The following is a 19,059-nucleotide window of genomic DNA, read 5'->3' as shown; positions in this document are numbered from 1 at the left end:
CCAGTGCTTCACCACTCACAGGAAAGAATTTCTTCCTACTATGTAGTCTAAAATTACTTTCTCTCAGTTTGAAGCCACTCCCCTTTATTCTGTCACTACATACTCCTGTAAGAAATCCCTCTCTCTCTTTCTTGTAGGCTCATTTTGTGTACTGGAAGGCCACTATTAGGTAACCCCAAAGTCACCTCTTCTCTAGGATGAACACCAAATTTTTTAACCTTTCCTCATAGGAAAGGTGCTTCATCTCTCTTGTCATCTTGGTGGCCCTTCTCTGGACTCACTCCAGCAACTCCATGTCCTTCGTGTGTTGGGGACCCCAGAGTTGGATGCAAAGTTCCTTCCAGGTGGGGTCTCACCAGAGAAGAGGGGCAGAATCCCCTCCCTCCCCTCCTGCCCACGGGGCTCTGGATGCAGCCAGGACACCTTTGGCTCTCTGGGCTGTGAGTGCCCATGGCTGGGTCATGTCCAGCCTCTCACAGCACCCTCAAGTCCCTCTCAGCAGGGCTGCTCTGGATCTTTTCATCCCCAGCCTGTGTTGATACCTGGAGGTCACACAGACCCGGGTGCAGCACCTTGCACTTGGGTGTGTTAAATTGTGTGAGATTCCCATGGGCCCTCTTTTCAAGCATGTTCAGGTCCCTCTGGATGGCATCCCATCCTCTAGATGTGTCAACCACACCACTCAGCTTGGGGTCATCTGCAAATTTGCCGAGGCTGCACTCAACCACTTTGTCATTGGTGAAGACATTAAAACAGTGTTTGTCCCAATGCAGACCCCGAAAAGATACAACATATACTGATATCCCTCAGCAGCTGTTCACCACCAGCCTTTGGATGTGATCATCCAACAAATTCCTTATCCACTCAAGAGTCTACCTATCAAATCCTTCTTTCTCCAATTTAGAAAGAAAGATGTTTTGAGGGACCATGTCAAAGGCTTTACAGATTTACAGATAAATGACATTTGTGGCCCTTCCCTTGTCACTCTTGACCCTTGTAATCACTCCATCAGAGAAGGCCACTATTACAGCAACTTGACGAGGGTTCCTCAGGGTGAGAGAGATGGACGAGAATCTTGGTTCATGATCAGAAGGCTGGATTTATTAATATATGATATATAATACATTATCACTATACTAACAAGAATAGAGAGGGAAGTTGCAGAAGCTGCTAAGCTAAGAATAGCATAGGAAAGAATGAATAACAAAGTTCTGTGTCCAGGGAATCTGTCCCCGAGCTTGCTCCTGTGATTGGCCCCCAGTTGTAAACATGGAGCATGAGCCAATCACAGGTGCACCTGCTACATTTCACAGCAGCCGATAACAATTGTTTACATTCTTCTTCTGGGGCCTCAGCTTCCCAGAAGGGATAATCCTAAAAAAAAGGACTTATGAAAAAATGTCTGTGACAGGCCACAAGTTTGGTCAAGCAGAACTTTCCCTTGAAAAAGCTGTGCTGGTTGTATCTCATCACCTCCCTATTTTCCATGAGCCTTAGCACAGCTTCTAGGAGGATCTGTTCCATGATCTTCCCAGGCACAGATGTGAGTCTGACAGGTCAGTAGTTCCCAGGGTCCTAATTTCTACCCTTTTTAAAAGTAGGTACATTTCCCTTTTTACAGTCACCTGTGACTTTACCTGACTGCCTTGACTTTTTGAATACCATTAAGAGTGGTTTGGCAACTACATAAGCCAGTTCCCTCAGGACTTCTCAGCCTTCTCCTCATCCATTGTTAGCAGTTTTCCATGTTCTTTATTAGGGGGAGTTACACCTTCTTTGACCTTCCTGTTCTGGTTAGAAAATCAGTGAATTATCTGTAATTCCTGTAATTGCCATTCTTACTCATTCCTTTTGATGCCTTGACCAAAGCCTTGTTGTATCTTATGCTAATTGTCCACCTAATTGATAGTTCTTGTCTAAACGAAGTGCAATAATGGAGCCTGAAAGCACCTAACAATTGTAGCAGGTGTGTGCAGAGGAAGGCCCGGTAAAGTGACAATAATAATTTCCCCTCTATTCACTAAGGGTTTCAAAGTTCATTTGAGATGTGTTTGCTTCTGGTTATTTAACACAGGAGCCGCAGAGATAACTAGCAATGCAGAAAGCTTTGCCGAGGTAATTGGGATCCAGCAGTGAGTGATTGTGCTTGAAGGAGGGCTTATCAGGAAATATAAAGAAAATATAATCTTGTAGAAACTAAGAGAGCTACATGAAGAAACAAAAAATACAGTTAACTTCTCTGATTTTTTCTTTTAAAGCTGATGTTAATACTAGTGCTATCATTTAGTCATATAAGTTGCCACCTATAGAATAATTCTATTAAATAATAGGTTTAATATTCACCTAAAAAAACAATTCTAAAGATTTAATGACTCATCTTGCCATTTTTGTCTTACAATTTTATTTAATATATTTATTTTAATGTGCATTAAAGACTTCCTAATACTTTCTGTTTAACAGCAAGTTTTTCTTTTCTGCTTTGAGCTATAAGCTTCATTCCAGATTTCTGCTACAATTTATGTATTTCTAAAATTTTTTTCTGTTTCCTAAACTTTCTTTAGAATTTGTTTATTCTTCTTCAGCTTTAGAATTTGAAAAGATCTGTCAAAGAAATCCTAGTGAAATAAAAACTGCTGATGGAGATATTATTTTCATGTAGTCCTTTGCTCTATGTCTGCAAGGCACTACAAAAGAGGAACCCAGAACCTATTGATTTGCTGAAGAGTTCATATTTTTCAGAACTTTTGTTTCAGATTTTCCATAGAAATGGATAAATATAATGAAAAAAACTTATTTTGACTATTTCTTTCAATTTTATCAATTTTTCCATTTATTGCCACGTAAAAATGATGTATAATTCTTGACAGATCAAGTGAACAGGTGTTGACACACTTTCCTCATAAGCATCTCAGAAACAAGAAACCTTGTAAATTATTTAAAAATATCCAGGCTATCAGATCACTCACTACAGCATATTGAGAGGGTTTTGGTGATTTTTCTTCTCTCAGCTACTTAATCTAAAATAATTAGAGAAATTCTCACTCAATAAGCAGTGTTGGGAAATAGCTTTCAAAAGCATGAATATACTTTGGTTTATATAGATTTTCATGTGATAGCTTCATCCTCTTCCTGCTGTCAATTGTTGCTATATTTCATGTTGTAGCACTTTAAGTTAAAACAGCATGGGAAAGACAGTCCTGTTTCACTCTGATGGTATAGTGTGGTCAATACTTGCATACACACAAGAACTGAGAGACTGCTTTCCACGGCTGAAAACAGAGTAACAAATTGTTGGTGACCATTTAGCATAACTTAAATGACAAAAATCCTTTCAATAAGTTATGCACCCACACCACAAGAACTTTGGCAGGTTTGAAAGGAGTGAAGTACAGTGATTCCACCCTTAATGTTTTTGTTTCAGATTTTGGGACTTATATTGGTTTTCTACATTTGTGTCCATTAAGGTTTTGGGGGGCTTTGCAGTTCAGTGATATATAGTTTTACTTTTTGTGTCACAAGTTTAATGACTAAGCCGTGAGCTTTGGGCATTTAACAAGCTTCCTCCAAGTACATCTGTAGTGCTGCTTTATTTTTTAGTTGAGATGTTTATACCTAAATCCCATTTTAAATTTTATTTGATGTTTAAATCAATTCCATGAAAGCCATGTCTTTTGTCTGCTATTTAAATTTCTACTTCTGTTTTATAAGTATGTTTTTTTATGCTTGATTGGATTCTTCCATAATAAAAATGTCATGGTACATTATACAAGGAAGTAAAACAAGTAGGTTATTTCTATCTGGAGGTTATAGCTGTGATCATTGTTCATGTGGCTTCTTGGAACTCTGTATATAATTCTTGTTGGGTACATCTATGTTACTTTGGTAGGTTTAGCTGAGTTTGAGCTGAGATTTGGTGTGTCAGGAATTGATTTGGTATGTCAGTCAATATCTGTGATTGCCTTTAGCATATAACATGGCTGATATGGACACAGAGCAAAGGCTGGGAATCAAGAGAACATCCTTTGATGAAAAAGAATTATCTAGAAAGCGTGTTTCTTGAAACATTATCAATAACCTCAACTATCAGCTGGGTTGTTTAATTTGTTTGTTTCAAACTATTTGCTTGTGCTTTTCCAAACCTCCTTGGTGTTTAAATCTCATGTGAAGAAATGCATGCTTTTAATAACATTTGGTCAAAATTTTAAGATATATGGAATGTTTCCTTAAAGCAGAAGTCCAAATGTGTTTACTGAAAATTTTCAATCAGATTTGTGATTTTAAGTGTAATTAGTAGCAATTAAATTGGGATTTTCATGTTTGAAGGGACAATTAGACAGGAAGAACACTAAACTGTCATGTGAAACTTTGTTTTGGGAAAGCAGGAATTTAAAAAATATCTGTATTTTCTATGAAGAAGAAAAAAAGTATCTAATTAAATTGGACCAAAACTCATGTTAACTCTTCAGCTCAGAATTGCCCAGGAATAACTCGGACAATAGATTATATTCATTTCTCTCTATTTGAAAAACACTTATGTTGGGGTCCCTGCTGTCCTGACACCTTGGGAAAATTCTTGGGAATTTTCTGAGAATATTCTTGGAAATACTGAATATTGGTAAATATTGGTATAATGGAATATTGGAAATATTCTTGGAAAAAATATCACAGGACTATTCTGATGAAAAAGTTTTCTTTAGTTTGTGTTTTAACAGTTCCAAACTTGTACAAACTTCCAACAGTTTTAATGGAGCCTTCAATTTTTTACCTACTCAAGAACTCAGCAATTGCTTTAATTTTTTGGTATTTTTCTTTCATATCTTTCCTAATGCATTTTTTTTCATGTTTGTTTAGGGCTAGTAATAAACTTAATGGTAGAAACTCTGTCTCTGAGACTCCAAGCCCTACAAATTTGTCATTTTTTACATCTCCCATCTCTCCCCATTTGCAAGGAATGTTGCTAAAACATGCTGATGCTCTGGTTCCGGACCACGGATAAACTCTACAGAAGGTTTTTTCCATCTTCTCACGTCTTCTTTGCTCTGCTTTCTACCCTTCTTGACTGACACTGTGTCTTTCATACCCTTCTTCTAAACATTTTGCACTGAATTCCTCCAAGATATTCTTCACACTTGTCATCTGTCATTTGCCTTAACTGCAGTTGCCCCTGTATTTATTGCACATCTACTTATCTGTCCTTTGACTCCCTTGGTCTGCTGCACTGACCAGAGCACTCAGTACTTTCTATTTCTTTCAGTTCTCATTTTGTTCCTATGGAGTGGTCAAATAACTCATCCATGTTTCATTCTTCTGTTGGGGTCACTGACCAGGTGCGGACAATCAGCTTGTTCAGTGGCACCTACAGCACGATCTCTAAAGCAACAGACAAAATGTGGTGCTCTGCAGCAGTGAGGAAACATATTCTCTGTATTTCTTAAAATCTGATAATGGTGAGTTTCTCAGCAAACCAAAGTTTAATACTGATTTCTTCCTTCTGTAAAGGTGCCTTGGTAATGCAATGGTCATTCTGAGTGTTTCAGGGCATGTTTGAGAACTGTCCTGTAAAGAAAGGTTCTGCCATAATTATTTTGGCTGCCCATACTGGGGGTAGGCTCAAATAAAAGAATATATAGCATTATATCCTCTTACAAACTGCCAGCAGATATTGTGGCAGATCTCATCCTACCTGCTTATTACATTAATTTTTACATCTGTGTGACACCAGGTAGAAGTCCAGAGACCTGAAGTATTACACTTGCCTAAGCACAGAAATCAAATCATGAAAGAGCCACTGCTTGCACTATAACAATGTAGACATATCAATACTGTTCCTGAGTGTCAAAGTTGCTGGTATTGTCATAGTTATCTGTGTTCTGAGCATTATTTGGGAATATATTTAATTATACAGTGTACCATCTTACCTAAAGTAAACCAATGTTTTATTAAACTCACTGGAATTAAATTTCTCCAATTAAAATGTTTCTAATTTAAAAGGTTCATTTTGGAAAGACTCTTCAAATCTGAGCTAATTAGCTGTGATTGCCTTTTGGAATATTGTATAAAAATTTTCCAAAATATGTTAAAAATAATTGAACCAGCTGTCTAAAATTTAAAAAAGAGTTTTTCTATGATTGCTCATGCAAAAATGGTAAAATTATTTTATAAATTATTTTAATCTATCAGTCTTTCATATACCTACAATTATATGCTCATCTAATTTTAAAACCAAAAGTGGATATTTATTGCTGAACTGTGATTCTTACTCAAAAGAACCCCAAACTAAACAAACACAAACAATTAAAAACCAAACCCTTTTTCCTCAAATGTTTCATTGTATTTAGAACTGGATTAAAATTTCAGAAAGCTTTCTGAAAATATCCCCTAAATTAATTAGCTTGTTTTTACTTTTATGAATCCTAGCTGTAAACCTGTTTCAGATAATAAGTAACTATTGTAACATTTAACCTGATTTACCTTTAATTTTGAAGTTGTAGTGCTTTGGGGCTTATAGAGGAGAGACAAGTAGCACAAATGAACCAGAAGGGTTCAGTTCAGGTGGGGCTGGACTGAAATGGGTCCCTCCAGGGACATTTGGTAGGGCCAGTAAGGGCTGGTAGAGCCCTCATGGCCCTGACAGTATCCTTCTGTAATATTTTAGTTATTAGCATATTGGCATTATTAAAGCTCTATATAATTGTAAGAATGTTCTTACATTGTTGGGTTTTGTTATCTACAGTATAATTTTTGAATTGGCATCACAAATCATTGTAACCTGAAGTTTGCATCAAGAGAGTAACAGGTCTGGTCATGGAGAGAAAAAAATTATCCAGTGTTTTTATGCTTTATATATGTTTGTATTCCTATGAGTGATATTCATTGCACTTTATACTCATCTTACAAATCAATAATTCCACTTATTTCAGCTAAGACTTCTCTGAATGTCTAGCTCCTCTGAGTAGATTATTTGTGAATTCCTTGAACCTCTGTCTTTAGGCACTTCCTGCATAAAATAAGGTGCAGGTAAACAATGTGGATGAAATGCTGAACTTCTTAAATTCATAGGAGTTTTGCCACTGCATTTTCTTTGGTCCAATATTTAAGATTGCTGCTCTGTATTTATCATCAGAAAATGAGGAATATAGATTTAAGTTCTTAACTTCTTCAGCCCTCTCTTTTTCCTGTATATAATACAAGAAAAGAAGAAAAAAGAAGGCTTGGCTCACCTAATTTTTCATTATCCTTGTATTTTGGAATTTGATATCCAAGATTCTTTTTTGAAAACTAGAACCTGGGAGGCAGATTTTAGCCTGAGGTTTGTGTTAAGTGTTTTTCTATGGCGAGAGGAGAGAAACCTTCAGATCAGACTGTGATCAGTCTTTGTGAGCCGAAGTTTCCAGACCTTTGCTGAAGTGGCAAAAATAGGCATGGCTGTATCCTCCCTTGCTAAGGATAAGGTTATTCTAACTGAGAAGACTTTTAACCAAAAAGTGACTAAACAAAAGTGGAAAGGGCTCCTTAAAAGTGTTTGGCCTTGCTGATGCCTATTAGGACAACTGCTTTTCCCAGAGCAGCAGTTGCCTGGACTAATGATTTTCAAAAGACCATAAGGAAAGTGGAAATCAAGTGGTGAGAAAAAGGTCCTTAACAGCTGCTTTTGTTGCCAGAAGCTCCCTTGATTGCATCACATGTTCATCTCAAACTAGTAAAATTGTACCCAATGTCTCACTGATAATTATATCTTTTTATCTGGAAAAATGGGCAAGCCAAACAGTCTCTTTCATCTGCCAGAATCTGTGAAGCAGAGGTAATTGGCAGGATGTTAGAGAGGTCATAGCATAGTCCAGTGAGAGATTAAATACACCTGAACTCCTTGAAATTATCTCAGAATTATTTCAGGCTTCCCAGGAAACTGATTATCATTAAAAGTTAATGATCATAGTGAAAGATCATGGGAAGAATGTTTCTTGTACAAGAAAACTCTGGATACAAAGGAAAGGTCTGTAAAGCACAGAAAATTTTAGAGAAATTATGCATCATTCAGGTAAAAATAAATCCTTATCTATGTCTCCTTATGTAATTTCCTTCTTATTAAAAAAACTTTCAAGAACAGCAAGAACCAATATATTAAGAGACACACATAACAAGGTCTCTTTAATCTTACATGCTTAATCCAGGGATAACCAGTAATGGATGCCCAGGGAAGAATCTAAGAATATAACAAGTATATAATAAATTTCCCAAATCTCTTCCTAGCCTTTAGTCATTCCTACCTAAGGCACATCCCCAGCTGTTTGTCTTCCTGCTGTTGGGTAAACATACGTAAGCATGCTGAGTGCTAGCAAACTGCCAGGAGCATTGCAGGACCCATGGTCTCTCTGCAGGCTTCAGGGAATGAGCTCTGTGCTATCAGGTGATTTCAGGAAGAAAAGTGCTTTTCTGCAGCAGCAGTCACAATCCTATTTTTTTTCCTTCTCTCAGGCTCTCACCCCACTCGAGTGAGAGCATGATTGGTGAGCTTGCACTTTTTTTTAGGCTGTTTCTTTTAGCTCTCTGTTGAAGCTCTGCTCCTTTCCTGCACATCTGCACTTCCCTTAAAGGAGTGCATGTGGCTCCTCATTCTTCTAGAAGCAAAATCCCATTCTTTTTGGGATTGTTTATGCTGGCTTTGAACACAAATGTTTGTATATGCAAACATTTTTCAAAAGCTCAAACCTAGCTGTATGCTGAGAGCCAGATAGTAATCCTGCCAAGTGACTTTAAAAATGCTAAAACTGTGGTTAGCATAAAGTGTTTGTCTCCCTGCTGTATCAGTTTGATCCCTAACAGTACCTGTAAAGTACTAATGGCAGTGGATCAGGGCTCTCTGCTACAAGATCTCACCTTCCAGTGCTCTCATTGTTTTCTTTGAGAGTAACAATTCTCTTTATCTTCATCTCTTGTCTTTACATCTGTGTTTGAAAGGTTTTAGTAAGTGCAATGCAAATATTATAGATTGTGCAGATTGATGGAATAATACAATATAGTGTTAGTTAGGTAGTTAGAAAAGTATAGGTTAACCATACATGGGAAAGGCTAGTGGAACAGGTTGGCATTATGGTTTTTTGAATTTGGAACTTTGTAATATTAACAGGAAATTAAAACCCAAATTTGAGTGTTCGGGCATGCAAAGAAATCAAGTTGAAATCTGATTTCTGAAGCAGGGATTGTATGCACAAGGATTTCAAGTTTAAAGTAGAACTCTTGGTATTCTTTAATATAAAAATTTGACTTGTAAAATATTTGATGAAATTATTAAGAAGGACTGTTATGCTTGACACAACTTCCCTCTCAGCATGCATGTTAATACTAAGTTCTAACTTAATTTTACCTCAATTTTTTGTTCTCTCATTTATTGTCTCATACATGTTTCCCAGGATAGTCCACTGGTCTTACAGTCTGACAGAAATGTAACAGTGAATGCAAGAAATCACATGGGACAGTTAACTGGACAACTGACAGTAGGTGAGTGTTCTTTATTGACTGTTATGTTTATCAATTTAGCTTTATTAATAGGTTTCATTTGTTATCATCACATATAAAATATTACTAAAAAGTCAGGAAAAAGAATCACATCACCATGCTCAAAAACCATTGCATACAATGGATCATAAGAGCATGATTCAGCATTAGCTCAAGAAGAAAAACTAGAAATGCCTCAAAATAGCCAAAATGAAAAAAGCCTAATGAAAAAATTATTATTTTTGAGACCATTGTAACAAAACAAACTGAAAATGCTTCATCAAAATATGTTTCAACAACATTTTCAGCAGGAAAATAACCACAATTTTCTTACACTTTCTGTCAGTCTTCCATTACCTCAGTGGCAATTGATTTGGCCCTGTCACTTGTGTAGGGCATTTGTATCAGCACATATTCAAAGTGGTTGGAGTAACAGAATGTTAAAAATCAGAAAAAAAACCCCAAAAACCAAAATGCTTTCCTAGTCTCTACAAACATTAAATGAAAAGGTAACACATTTCCAACCATTCATTAAAACTGATATTTTACAAAGTATAAAATATAGCAGTTCCAAATGAAATGGATAGTAAAGAATCCTCTACTTATCTTTTTCACTTACCATGTATTTCCCCCCATTTTATGAAATTTATTGTTATACTTTGTTTTATTATGAATCATACTCTTGTGTTAATAAATATGAAGTAATATTTTCTTATATTTTTTTAACTGGAGGAGTACTGATATTAACTTAGTTTTAAGAATATTGGCCAGAAGAATCACTGAAAAATTATTTACTAGTTCTGGGAATGGGATAAAACATATAACAACATACATTCATAAGACCTTAGTATATCAAATTCAAGGAGACACCGCTTAGACTTTATTTGTTTTCATTTTTTTCATTTTACTTCTGGATTAAGATGTGTTTTATTCATTATTTTTTCCTCATGTGCTGAGGTTATGCCCACAAATAATTTTAACTTACACTCTAGTTGTAATCTATGCTAAGTTTTCATAGTGACTGAAGACAGTGGCTTCTAGTTGTAAAAATCTTTTCCAAGTGCACACAGTGACACACCATCTGCACTGATTTCCCTGAGCAACCACATCGAATGAGCGTGCAAAGGTAACCAGACTTGCTAGCAGGTACAGATGAGGAAAATTAAGGTAACACCTGTTCTGGCCATATTGTGCTTGCCTAGTGCAATTACAAAATGCAGTTCTCTATCATCTGGTAACTCTATTGTTAAAACCTCTTCAGCTGGTAACTGCAAAAAGGTGAGTTGTCCATGGCAGACATTCACATTGGCTGAAATAGATACAATATTTTTATCACTGACACTATTCTGGCTGAGTGAATCCAGCACTGAAAATGTGTGTGAGTGTATTGAGGCTGACCTACTTAAAGGCATCACACTAGAGGTTAATATTCTAAAAACATGGATTCCTGAAAAAAACCTATGTTTTTATGTTACCGTCATTAGGGTGAACTCCTTAAGCTTCTTGGTGTGCAGCTGCTGCCGTCCGTAGAGACTAGAAGCTTGTTAAATTTTAATATTGTATTTACATTACTTCTTAATCTATCTTCCTCTTTGTTTCATATATGACCTTTGTAATTTCTTATATCAGTATAAAAATATTTTTCTGGGTTTTTTTGTGAATCCCTGGTACAGTATTGGATGCATGTTAAAATACTCCTTATCTCTTTTTAAATACTTCTTAATACAGACAGTCACAACTGCCAGTAGAATTAGTAAACCCTGAATGTTTTCCTATTAAGAAATCAAAGACATTTACAGGAATCTAAAAGTAAAAATATATTATTAAGGCACTCCCTTCTAATTTTTTTTGTTGTGAAAAACAGAACAGAGACAAGTTTTTACTTTTGTCTGGGTAAAAGCATGGCTACATTTGCTGAAAGAATGGTAGGGGTCTTTTCCATACAAAGTTTGCTGACAAAAGAAAATATTGTTTTTCCTATTAGTTGTAAATGTGCCCCAGAAAGTCCCTGTCTTTAGAAATGCTCTCTGTCCATTCAGTAGTGATGTGTGCTGAAGCAGCTGTTTGTGTGGCTGCCCAGTGAAAGGAATGAAAATAAACAGTGAGGAAAAATGTTTTAAACAGCAACAAAAAAGCAAATTATCATGTCTTGGGGAAAAAAAATCTAGTTAAAACTTTGAAATGTCATTATCTGTTCAGTTTTTAAAGAGTTGAATAATAAGCAGTAAAAAAATAGAATACATATTAATATGCATGGCAGGAACATTCTACAATGAAAGAAGGATGCCAGTGCATTCAAAAAGATGATAATGCACTTTTTATACATGTGATATCATTGGCATTTTATCTTCATTTCACAGGACTGAAGTGATACCACAAACCAGCAAATAGGCTGGTCTCATCCTGTGTTTGGCAACCACATTGCCACTCATGCCAAATTTTAGGACAACTAAAAATTCTTTCTGTGGTGTTTGAAACCATGCCATGTAAGAGTGAGACAGCCTTAAGAGCGTATAATTAGAACTGTAATAGGAAGATGGATTAATGTAAGAAAGTGTTATTATTGGGCTGGGTGGGAATATGGCTATATGTTCATTAAGGGAGATGGAAAAAAAATCCAGTGAAACTCTTAATGGGTATTCAATTCGGTAAGTGACAGAATATGTCATTAAAATGCATCATTAAGACATCTTGGGAAACATCCTAATCTAGGAGGAGTGAAGACAAAGGATATTAAATAATTTATTTTTTTTTAAAGTAACTAAGTGTATTGGATGATTGAGTGGTTGCATGTTTAAATGGTATAAATTCAAGTTATGCTTCAGGACATAAAGGACCAAGGGTACACCCATTATTGCAGTACAGCATTTTTTTATACTGGCACCAAAATCTGTACAGAGAGAAAGTCACAGCTGTAGCAGTGCTTTCTGTTGGGAACTGTACCAACTGAGCAAGAGATGTTGGTTTGTACTCCAGTCTATTCATGACATATGGTCTGGAAACTGCCAAGTTTGTGTCTGCATCTCCAAGAGGACTCCACAGCCTTCAGTTTTTAGACATGCCATTTAAGACCAATGGAGCAGATGTAGCACAGACATGAATTGTATGTGCAGAATAAAGATGAAAAGATGACAATCCATTGAATTTTGCTGGATAAGTTGACAGATCTCTCCCCTCTCAGCCCTCCCTTACTTATACTTCTGCAGTGTGCATTCTACAGAATTACCTTTACACAACATTTTTTCTCTGTTTAATCAATGTTTGCACAGTTCATATGAAAATTATTCTTTTTTTCTACCAATCTTAGAAATGCACATTAGTTGCTCCCTTTGAACCGACAAGTCTTTTGTCTCCATGCTGTCTGCGCATCTTAGATAGCTCTTCCTGCTTTTGAGTGGAGTATATTAGGCTCACAAGCACTAAAAAAAATGTAATGTGACCTTTGAAACTGAAACACACATTTGTATTTAATGTAAATTCATCCTCAGGTTGGATTATTATTTCAACTTTGTTGGTTTTCTTTTTTGAGAGGTGTTTTTTCTTACTTTTTTCCTTACTGCAATAATTGCTTCTGACAGGTATTTCTGCTACTGTTTGACCCTTTTCAATTCATAAAGAACTCTAGGGATATCTGAAATGCACAAAAAAAAAAAAAAAAAGCATTTAGTTTTTGCTAAGCTTTCAGCCCTCAGACAGAATCATAACTCTCACAGACATCCAGACCTGTACAAGTCACAGCTTTGGAGAGCTCCTGAACCTGTCTCTCTAGTCACTGAGATCTCCAGAGCCATGCAAATTCAGAAAAAATATTTGAATACCAAATTTATATCACATTCTTGCAGCTACTTTTTGAAAGTAGCAGGCAGATGTATGATTTTCAATTGCAGCACTGCTAAAGACTGATAACACTGCTAAAAGATATACTCAAATAACTTGTCACACTTGGAGATCCTTTCCATACATTTACCACAAAACTTGTCTTGTGTATTCCGAGATCTTTGTCTTTAAGATGTGCTTGCTTACTTGTGGGGCTCCTTCAAGAGTGCTTGGTTTATTGTGCAGAAACTGTTGGACATTAGAAACTGCAGGTATGTAACTTTGTGGGAGTGGGTGCCTCCTTCATCATCCATACCTATATGCTGTATATCAAGTGATACCTTAGCAGGTAACACATCCTGCTACCCCTTCGCTTCTGAGGTCCTCAAAGTAACTCATCACCTCAAGGCCACTCCTGGTGCTCTCTCTGCAACATTTAGATAACAATGTAGAACTGAAGCAAGATATACAACATTTCAAGTATTCTTGCTTTTAGAATAATCTGTGGGAGTAACAAAATGTTATAATATATTCTTTCTCTATGGGGTACCAACAATAATTATAAGGTATGTGTACAAATACATGTATACATGTTGTTCTTAATCTTTGGTATTATTGTCAAACATTTGTTTGAAATTTTTATGAACTTGAACTAAGTATCCATTAATAACATGCTTAATGAGACAAGAAATGTTTCTGGTTTTGAATCTTGTTTGCATATACTGTAGCCTCAAATGTAAGGTCTTTTCTCCCAAGTATTGCAAGAAGAGGGTGGTTTTAGGATGATCATACACATACATCTTTTCCTTACTGTTGGAAAAGGGAAAAAATGGTCTCAGCTCTTCTCTTATCTGCATAATTGTTCTTGTATCACCTGTAGTAGAGTGCTGGGAGGAAAGGGATGAGTTGGTTTATGATCCCTCATCAGCTTCTGCCTTTCAACTGAGCAAACATGGATTAGAACTTGTCAGGAGTATGTGAAAGAAAGGCTTTCTCCTTCTGCTTGCAAAGAGGTTTGCCTACCTGTCATTCCAAACTGCAGTGAGATTTCCAAAATCTGAAATACATTAAACATTCTGCTAGTCTAATTTCCATATTAAGGCAATTGCTCTTGTAACTGCTGTGGTACAGTAGGATAATTATTATTGCTAAGAAGATATGGCAAAACAAAGCCAGATAAATGAATTATCCATTTCTCAGCATTCTCTCAATTTCTATTCCTTAACTGAAATACAGACTGAATAAACACAAGTTTTGGTCCCTAATACCACTTTAATGTATGCAAATAAGCAATGTAGGCAATTCATTTTACCACGCTTAGATGAATTAGTAGTCCAGTTTTTGCAGTTATATACAAAGAGGAAAATTTCACATTGAAATTCAGAATGAATATGTAATAGCTTAAAATCTTCTTTTGGGACATTTTTTCATTTATAAAGTTATTGTGGTGAAGATTTTCAACTTATAGTTACTTCACTTCCTCTTAATTTTCTAATACAGAAAAAAAAATGAACACAGAGTCCCTAATTTCTGGGCTAAATTACTTGCATTGCTTAAATATTTTCAGGTTTTTTCCCCCTTAAATAGAATTTTCTGTTGACAATCATTAGTTGGTATTTTCCCGTTAACTTTTAGGTTAGGTCGTTGTCATTCAGAGAGTATTTGGTAATTTACACAGCAAAATCCTATACATTCTGAGTGTACTAATTTTAAAGTATAATATTTCTTTAACTTTTTTAGCCAGTTAAGCAAATGTAGGAACATAACAAATTTATCAGGAGGTGAAAATGCATCTTGTGTGCTAGTTTGTGGTACAAATCCATTGTAAGATCTTTTAAATGGAGGTAAATGGGAGATAGCTTGTTCTTTTTTATACAGCTTAGTTTACCTTGCACGTAAGCACAGAGTTAAAGGATTCTTTCATCTTCAGGAGTCACTGCAGAAGGAATGATGGAGCAGTGCCTGGAAGGCCATATGGCTTTATGTCTCCTCCTGGCAAAGCCCGTGGGATGAGCCAAGAGGCAGTCAGAAAGTGAGCCATGTTGCTCAGAACAGTTGAAATGTCCAGCTGGAATCTGAGACTCATCCCTCCTCATAATTTACAGTGCAACATGATGTTGCCTCCATTTCTGTCTGTCTAGTCATAGAAAAGTCTTTTTACAAAGCATCTGTGCTGTAGCAGGTTTTGTGTTCGGAGTTCATCTAATATATACTCTTAATGACTTTGGCTAAACTGTCATGATAATCCACTCACATTAATTAATTATCCTAAAGTGAGATATTAGGAAAATGTGAAGGTCTCTGAAAACTGGTCCAAACTGACCTGCTTGCCAGCACTTTGATGGGTCTGCCAAACTAATCCTGAAAAAATTAACATCATAATTTATTTGAAATACATCCATATTTCTCTTGCAATTCTCTGTTTAAGTAATTTACAAATAATAGAAGGCATTTTTTGTTTGTTTTGATTCAGCATCAAGAGAAAGACAACTCCTTTCTAATTTTTGTTTCTATTTCACTTGTAAATTAGTTGCATCATTTTTCTGTTTTAATCTTCATGCATGCATTTGAAATTCAGCTATGGCAAATATCACTTTGTGGCAAGCCCTTGCATTAACTGGATTGAAAAGTAATACTTTTTTACACATCCATTACACAATTAACTCATAAAAATATTAAATGTACTACATCAATCATTTTCTCTCCAATTTGTGCTTGGTTAACAAGATCTCTTTGAAAGAAAGAGATGCTTCACACTTACTTCTGAATCCATTTGATAAATTAGGCATATTTTCAGTTTTTTAGCAATATCTTTCATATCATTATGATGATCTTATTGTATGTTATGTGCAGACATAACACTTCATTGCTGTTTAATATTTGAAATATGGTGTTAAATATATCCTTAGTTTCCCTCGTTGCCACATGAATTGCTACAGGAAAACTATGCTGTAAAAATGGAGTAATAAGATATCCCTCTGTCAGTTATTAGGACCAAGTAGTAATTCTATCTTGTAGGTATTGCCATTATTTAGCCTGATACCTCCTTCCTGAGATACAAGAGCATATCACATCAGTTGGGATATCAAGAATTAAAAATTCTCTATGAATAAACACAACTGCAAGCAGCAGTAGAACAGTAATTGAATTCTATGCAATTTAAGCATGATTGTTTCAAGGGAGAGAGTGCTTCTGCATTATTGATAATGAACACCTTATCCAAAATGTCTATGGAGTGGATATGATTCTTTGCTTTAAGTTTTATCATCCTCAGTAGTGTGTTATACAGAATCTTCTTTGAATCTTAAAACAAACAACTTCAGTACTTCCAGAGCTGAGGTCTTAAGACCTCTTCCCCATCCCCTTATTTCTGCATTCAGTATATTTTCTTTCTTCTTTCTACCTTCTTCAGACTCTAAAAGTTTTTGTCATTTGAGTCTTGATCCAACTTTTCTTCTCTTTTTTTTCCCTCAGTCTGAGCTCAGGAAGACTATTTCTACCTCGGATACAAGGTACAGCTCATGTTAGTTCATATCTGAAGTTGTATTGATCTAACGTGAAAAGCATCTTTTCTGTCTGTAATGGCAGACAAAGAGAAAAACACACTTTGTACTTTTATAAATAGTCTGATCATTTTCTTTTTGTGCCATAGACAAAATAAATGCAGCTTATTTCCTTTCCTTGTTTGTCCATGATCTAAATTCAGAGGGAATTTTAAGGTCCGGTACCTTATTTTTGATGCGGTGCTGGCAGGAGAACCTGGCGTGCTAAGGATGGGTGAGGTGCTGCCTTCCTGCAGGGCAGCCTTCAAAAAGAAGCCACCACAAGCCTCTTTTTCTCATGAAAGCACAATGGTCTATCCCACTGTCACTTTAGAGGTGATATGAAAATGATGAAAGGGAGCACTAAATCAGTGTTTTCCAGGCAGGGATTATGGAGGGGAGCAGGAGTACAGCAGTGACTGTGCAGAGAGGTGTACAATCTGCTTGGTATGAGCTTCAGCTCACTGCCTTTTAGTGTTTCATATCAGTGCTAACTTTGACCCCAGAGCACCTGTAGTGAGCCTGGACACATACTGAAGTAGATTTTAATTATCAATAGCTATCTGGCAGTGGTACTTCAGTCCAGTTTACTTTGGTGCTTTACAGGCTTTTTATTTTACCTTATTGTATTTTAAATACAAATCTGGACCTTTCCACTGTTTCTAGAAAATTGGCACTGAAAGAGGGAAAAAGGTACGCTGTTGTAATTCTCAAATACTTTATCCTCTTTTCCCATGCCACCCAACCCAACCCCATAACAAATCAGAGGACCTGGAACTATGAGCAGTTTGATTTAACTGTAGAAGTACAGATTGATTTAACTGTAGAAGTAGAGTCTGAGTGGGAAGAGGTGATTAGTGTTTTCATGGTGCTGCAGAAGTGTTAGTGTTTAAACATTAATCCATTGCCATCTGTCCTGCTGCTGTTACCCACATGCTGTTGGCCAGGACAGAGAGCCTAACTACTGCCCAAATGTTCAGAGCAGGGAAGGAGAAGTGGTTTCCTTTTGTAGGAGAGACATCCCAAGAGCCAAAGAAATGGGGTTATTTAGAGGAAATAAGTAGGTTTTAGAGGTATAGGAGTGGGTTTGAAGGAGGCAGCATACATCTTTCAAAGATGGTCCTAATTCTTTGTCTTTAGCATTATCTGAAGCTAATACTTCATTTAACTTCAAAAACAGCTGCTGTGCATGCCTTGTGACATTCACAAGGCTGCTGCTGGGTGCTAAGCATTATTAAATTACCTACAACATCTGGACCTTTAACAAGTCTCTGACAGGACATTAAGATTTTATTTTTACACCTTTTTTCCATGATGTTCAGACAGCTCACTAATATTGTCAGGAATATATTATTCTAAGAGGTGAAGGACAAAATAGGGGTAAAAATTGAGAAGACTATTTTAAGTTAATTAAATACAAAGATATAATTTAAGAGAAAGAGAAGGGTAGTGAGATCTTTCTGGTGTTCTTTATTTTCATATTTATTTCAGAGAACACTTGGAGGTAGAAATTCAACAGCCTGCTGATCGTGTTAGAGGTGTTGAAATAACAGCAAAGAGATTTTTCAAACATAGGGGTGAGAAGTAATTTGATTGTAGACTTAGATTCTTTCTTCAGCTAAATCATCTTTGAAAAGTCTGAGTTCTATCAGTTTTATTACTGAAGCATTTATGGGAAATTAGCCTGTTTCTATTTGTGAAAGAGATTCTTGCAAGTGAACAGTCAAGCTTGGAAACATTTGTGTTTGCCCATGAAAATTATTTGTCCATGTGAGATTGTGAACCTCTCAGAGAGAAAGTTCTGGTTCATATAAATTAGATGACTAATATTAAAAAATAAATAATAAAAATATTTCTGTTTCATGGAAATTCCCCTCACATATCTTTAAACTATTAGAAATTTCATCTCAGTTTTATGTTGAAATTATTATTGTTTTATAAAAACATCAGTATTGAAGTTTAATTTCTATTCATTCACTTGGAGCACTGCTCCAAGTCCCATAAGAAATATAGTTCCAAAATGAACTTCAATGTAACACTGAAACATTAAAATACATTGTAAAATAGCAATTCTTAACCACAGCTAGAACATTGCTGCTTTTTTGTGCTTATTTATAAATGAAGTTGTTTATTTGCCTTTCTTTTGCCTCCATTTAGTACAGAATTAAGTTTCAAGTTCCAAATTATGCCAATACTAGACATATTA

General features: G+C 36.0%; 1 protein-coding gene across 1 annotated transcript in view; it reads left to right on the top strand.

The window, feature by feature from the left end:
* SGCZ (sarcoglycan zeta) overlaps nt 1–19,059 on the top strand; it is a 394,721-nt gene that overhangs the window by 322,935 nt on the left and 52,727 nt on the right. Inside the window, exon 4 of the mRNA XM_064710453.1 lies at nt 9,411–9,498. Coding sequence (XP_064566523.1) covers nt 9,411–9,498 — 88 coding nt within the window. The remainder of the gene's footprint in view (nt 1–9,410; nt 9,499–19,059) is intronic.

Source organism: Zonotrichia leucophrys, chromosome 4 (genome assembly GCF_028769735.1).
Source record: "Zonotrichia leucophrys gambelii isolate GWCS_2022_RI chromosome 4, RI_Zleu_2.0, whole genome shotgun sequence".
NCBI lineage: Eukaryota > Metazoa > Chordata > Aves > Passeriformes > Passerellidae > Zonotrichia > Zonotrichia leucophrys.
The sequence above is the reverse complement of the archived record's forward strand: the minus strand, read 5'-3'. Positions and strand labels throughout refer to the sequence as shown.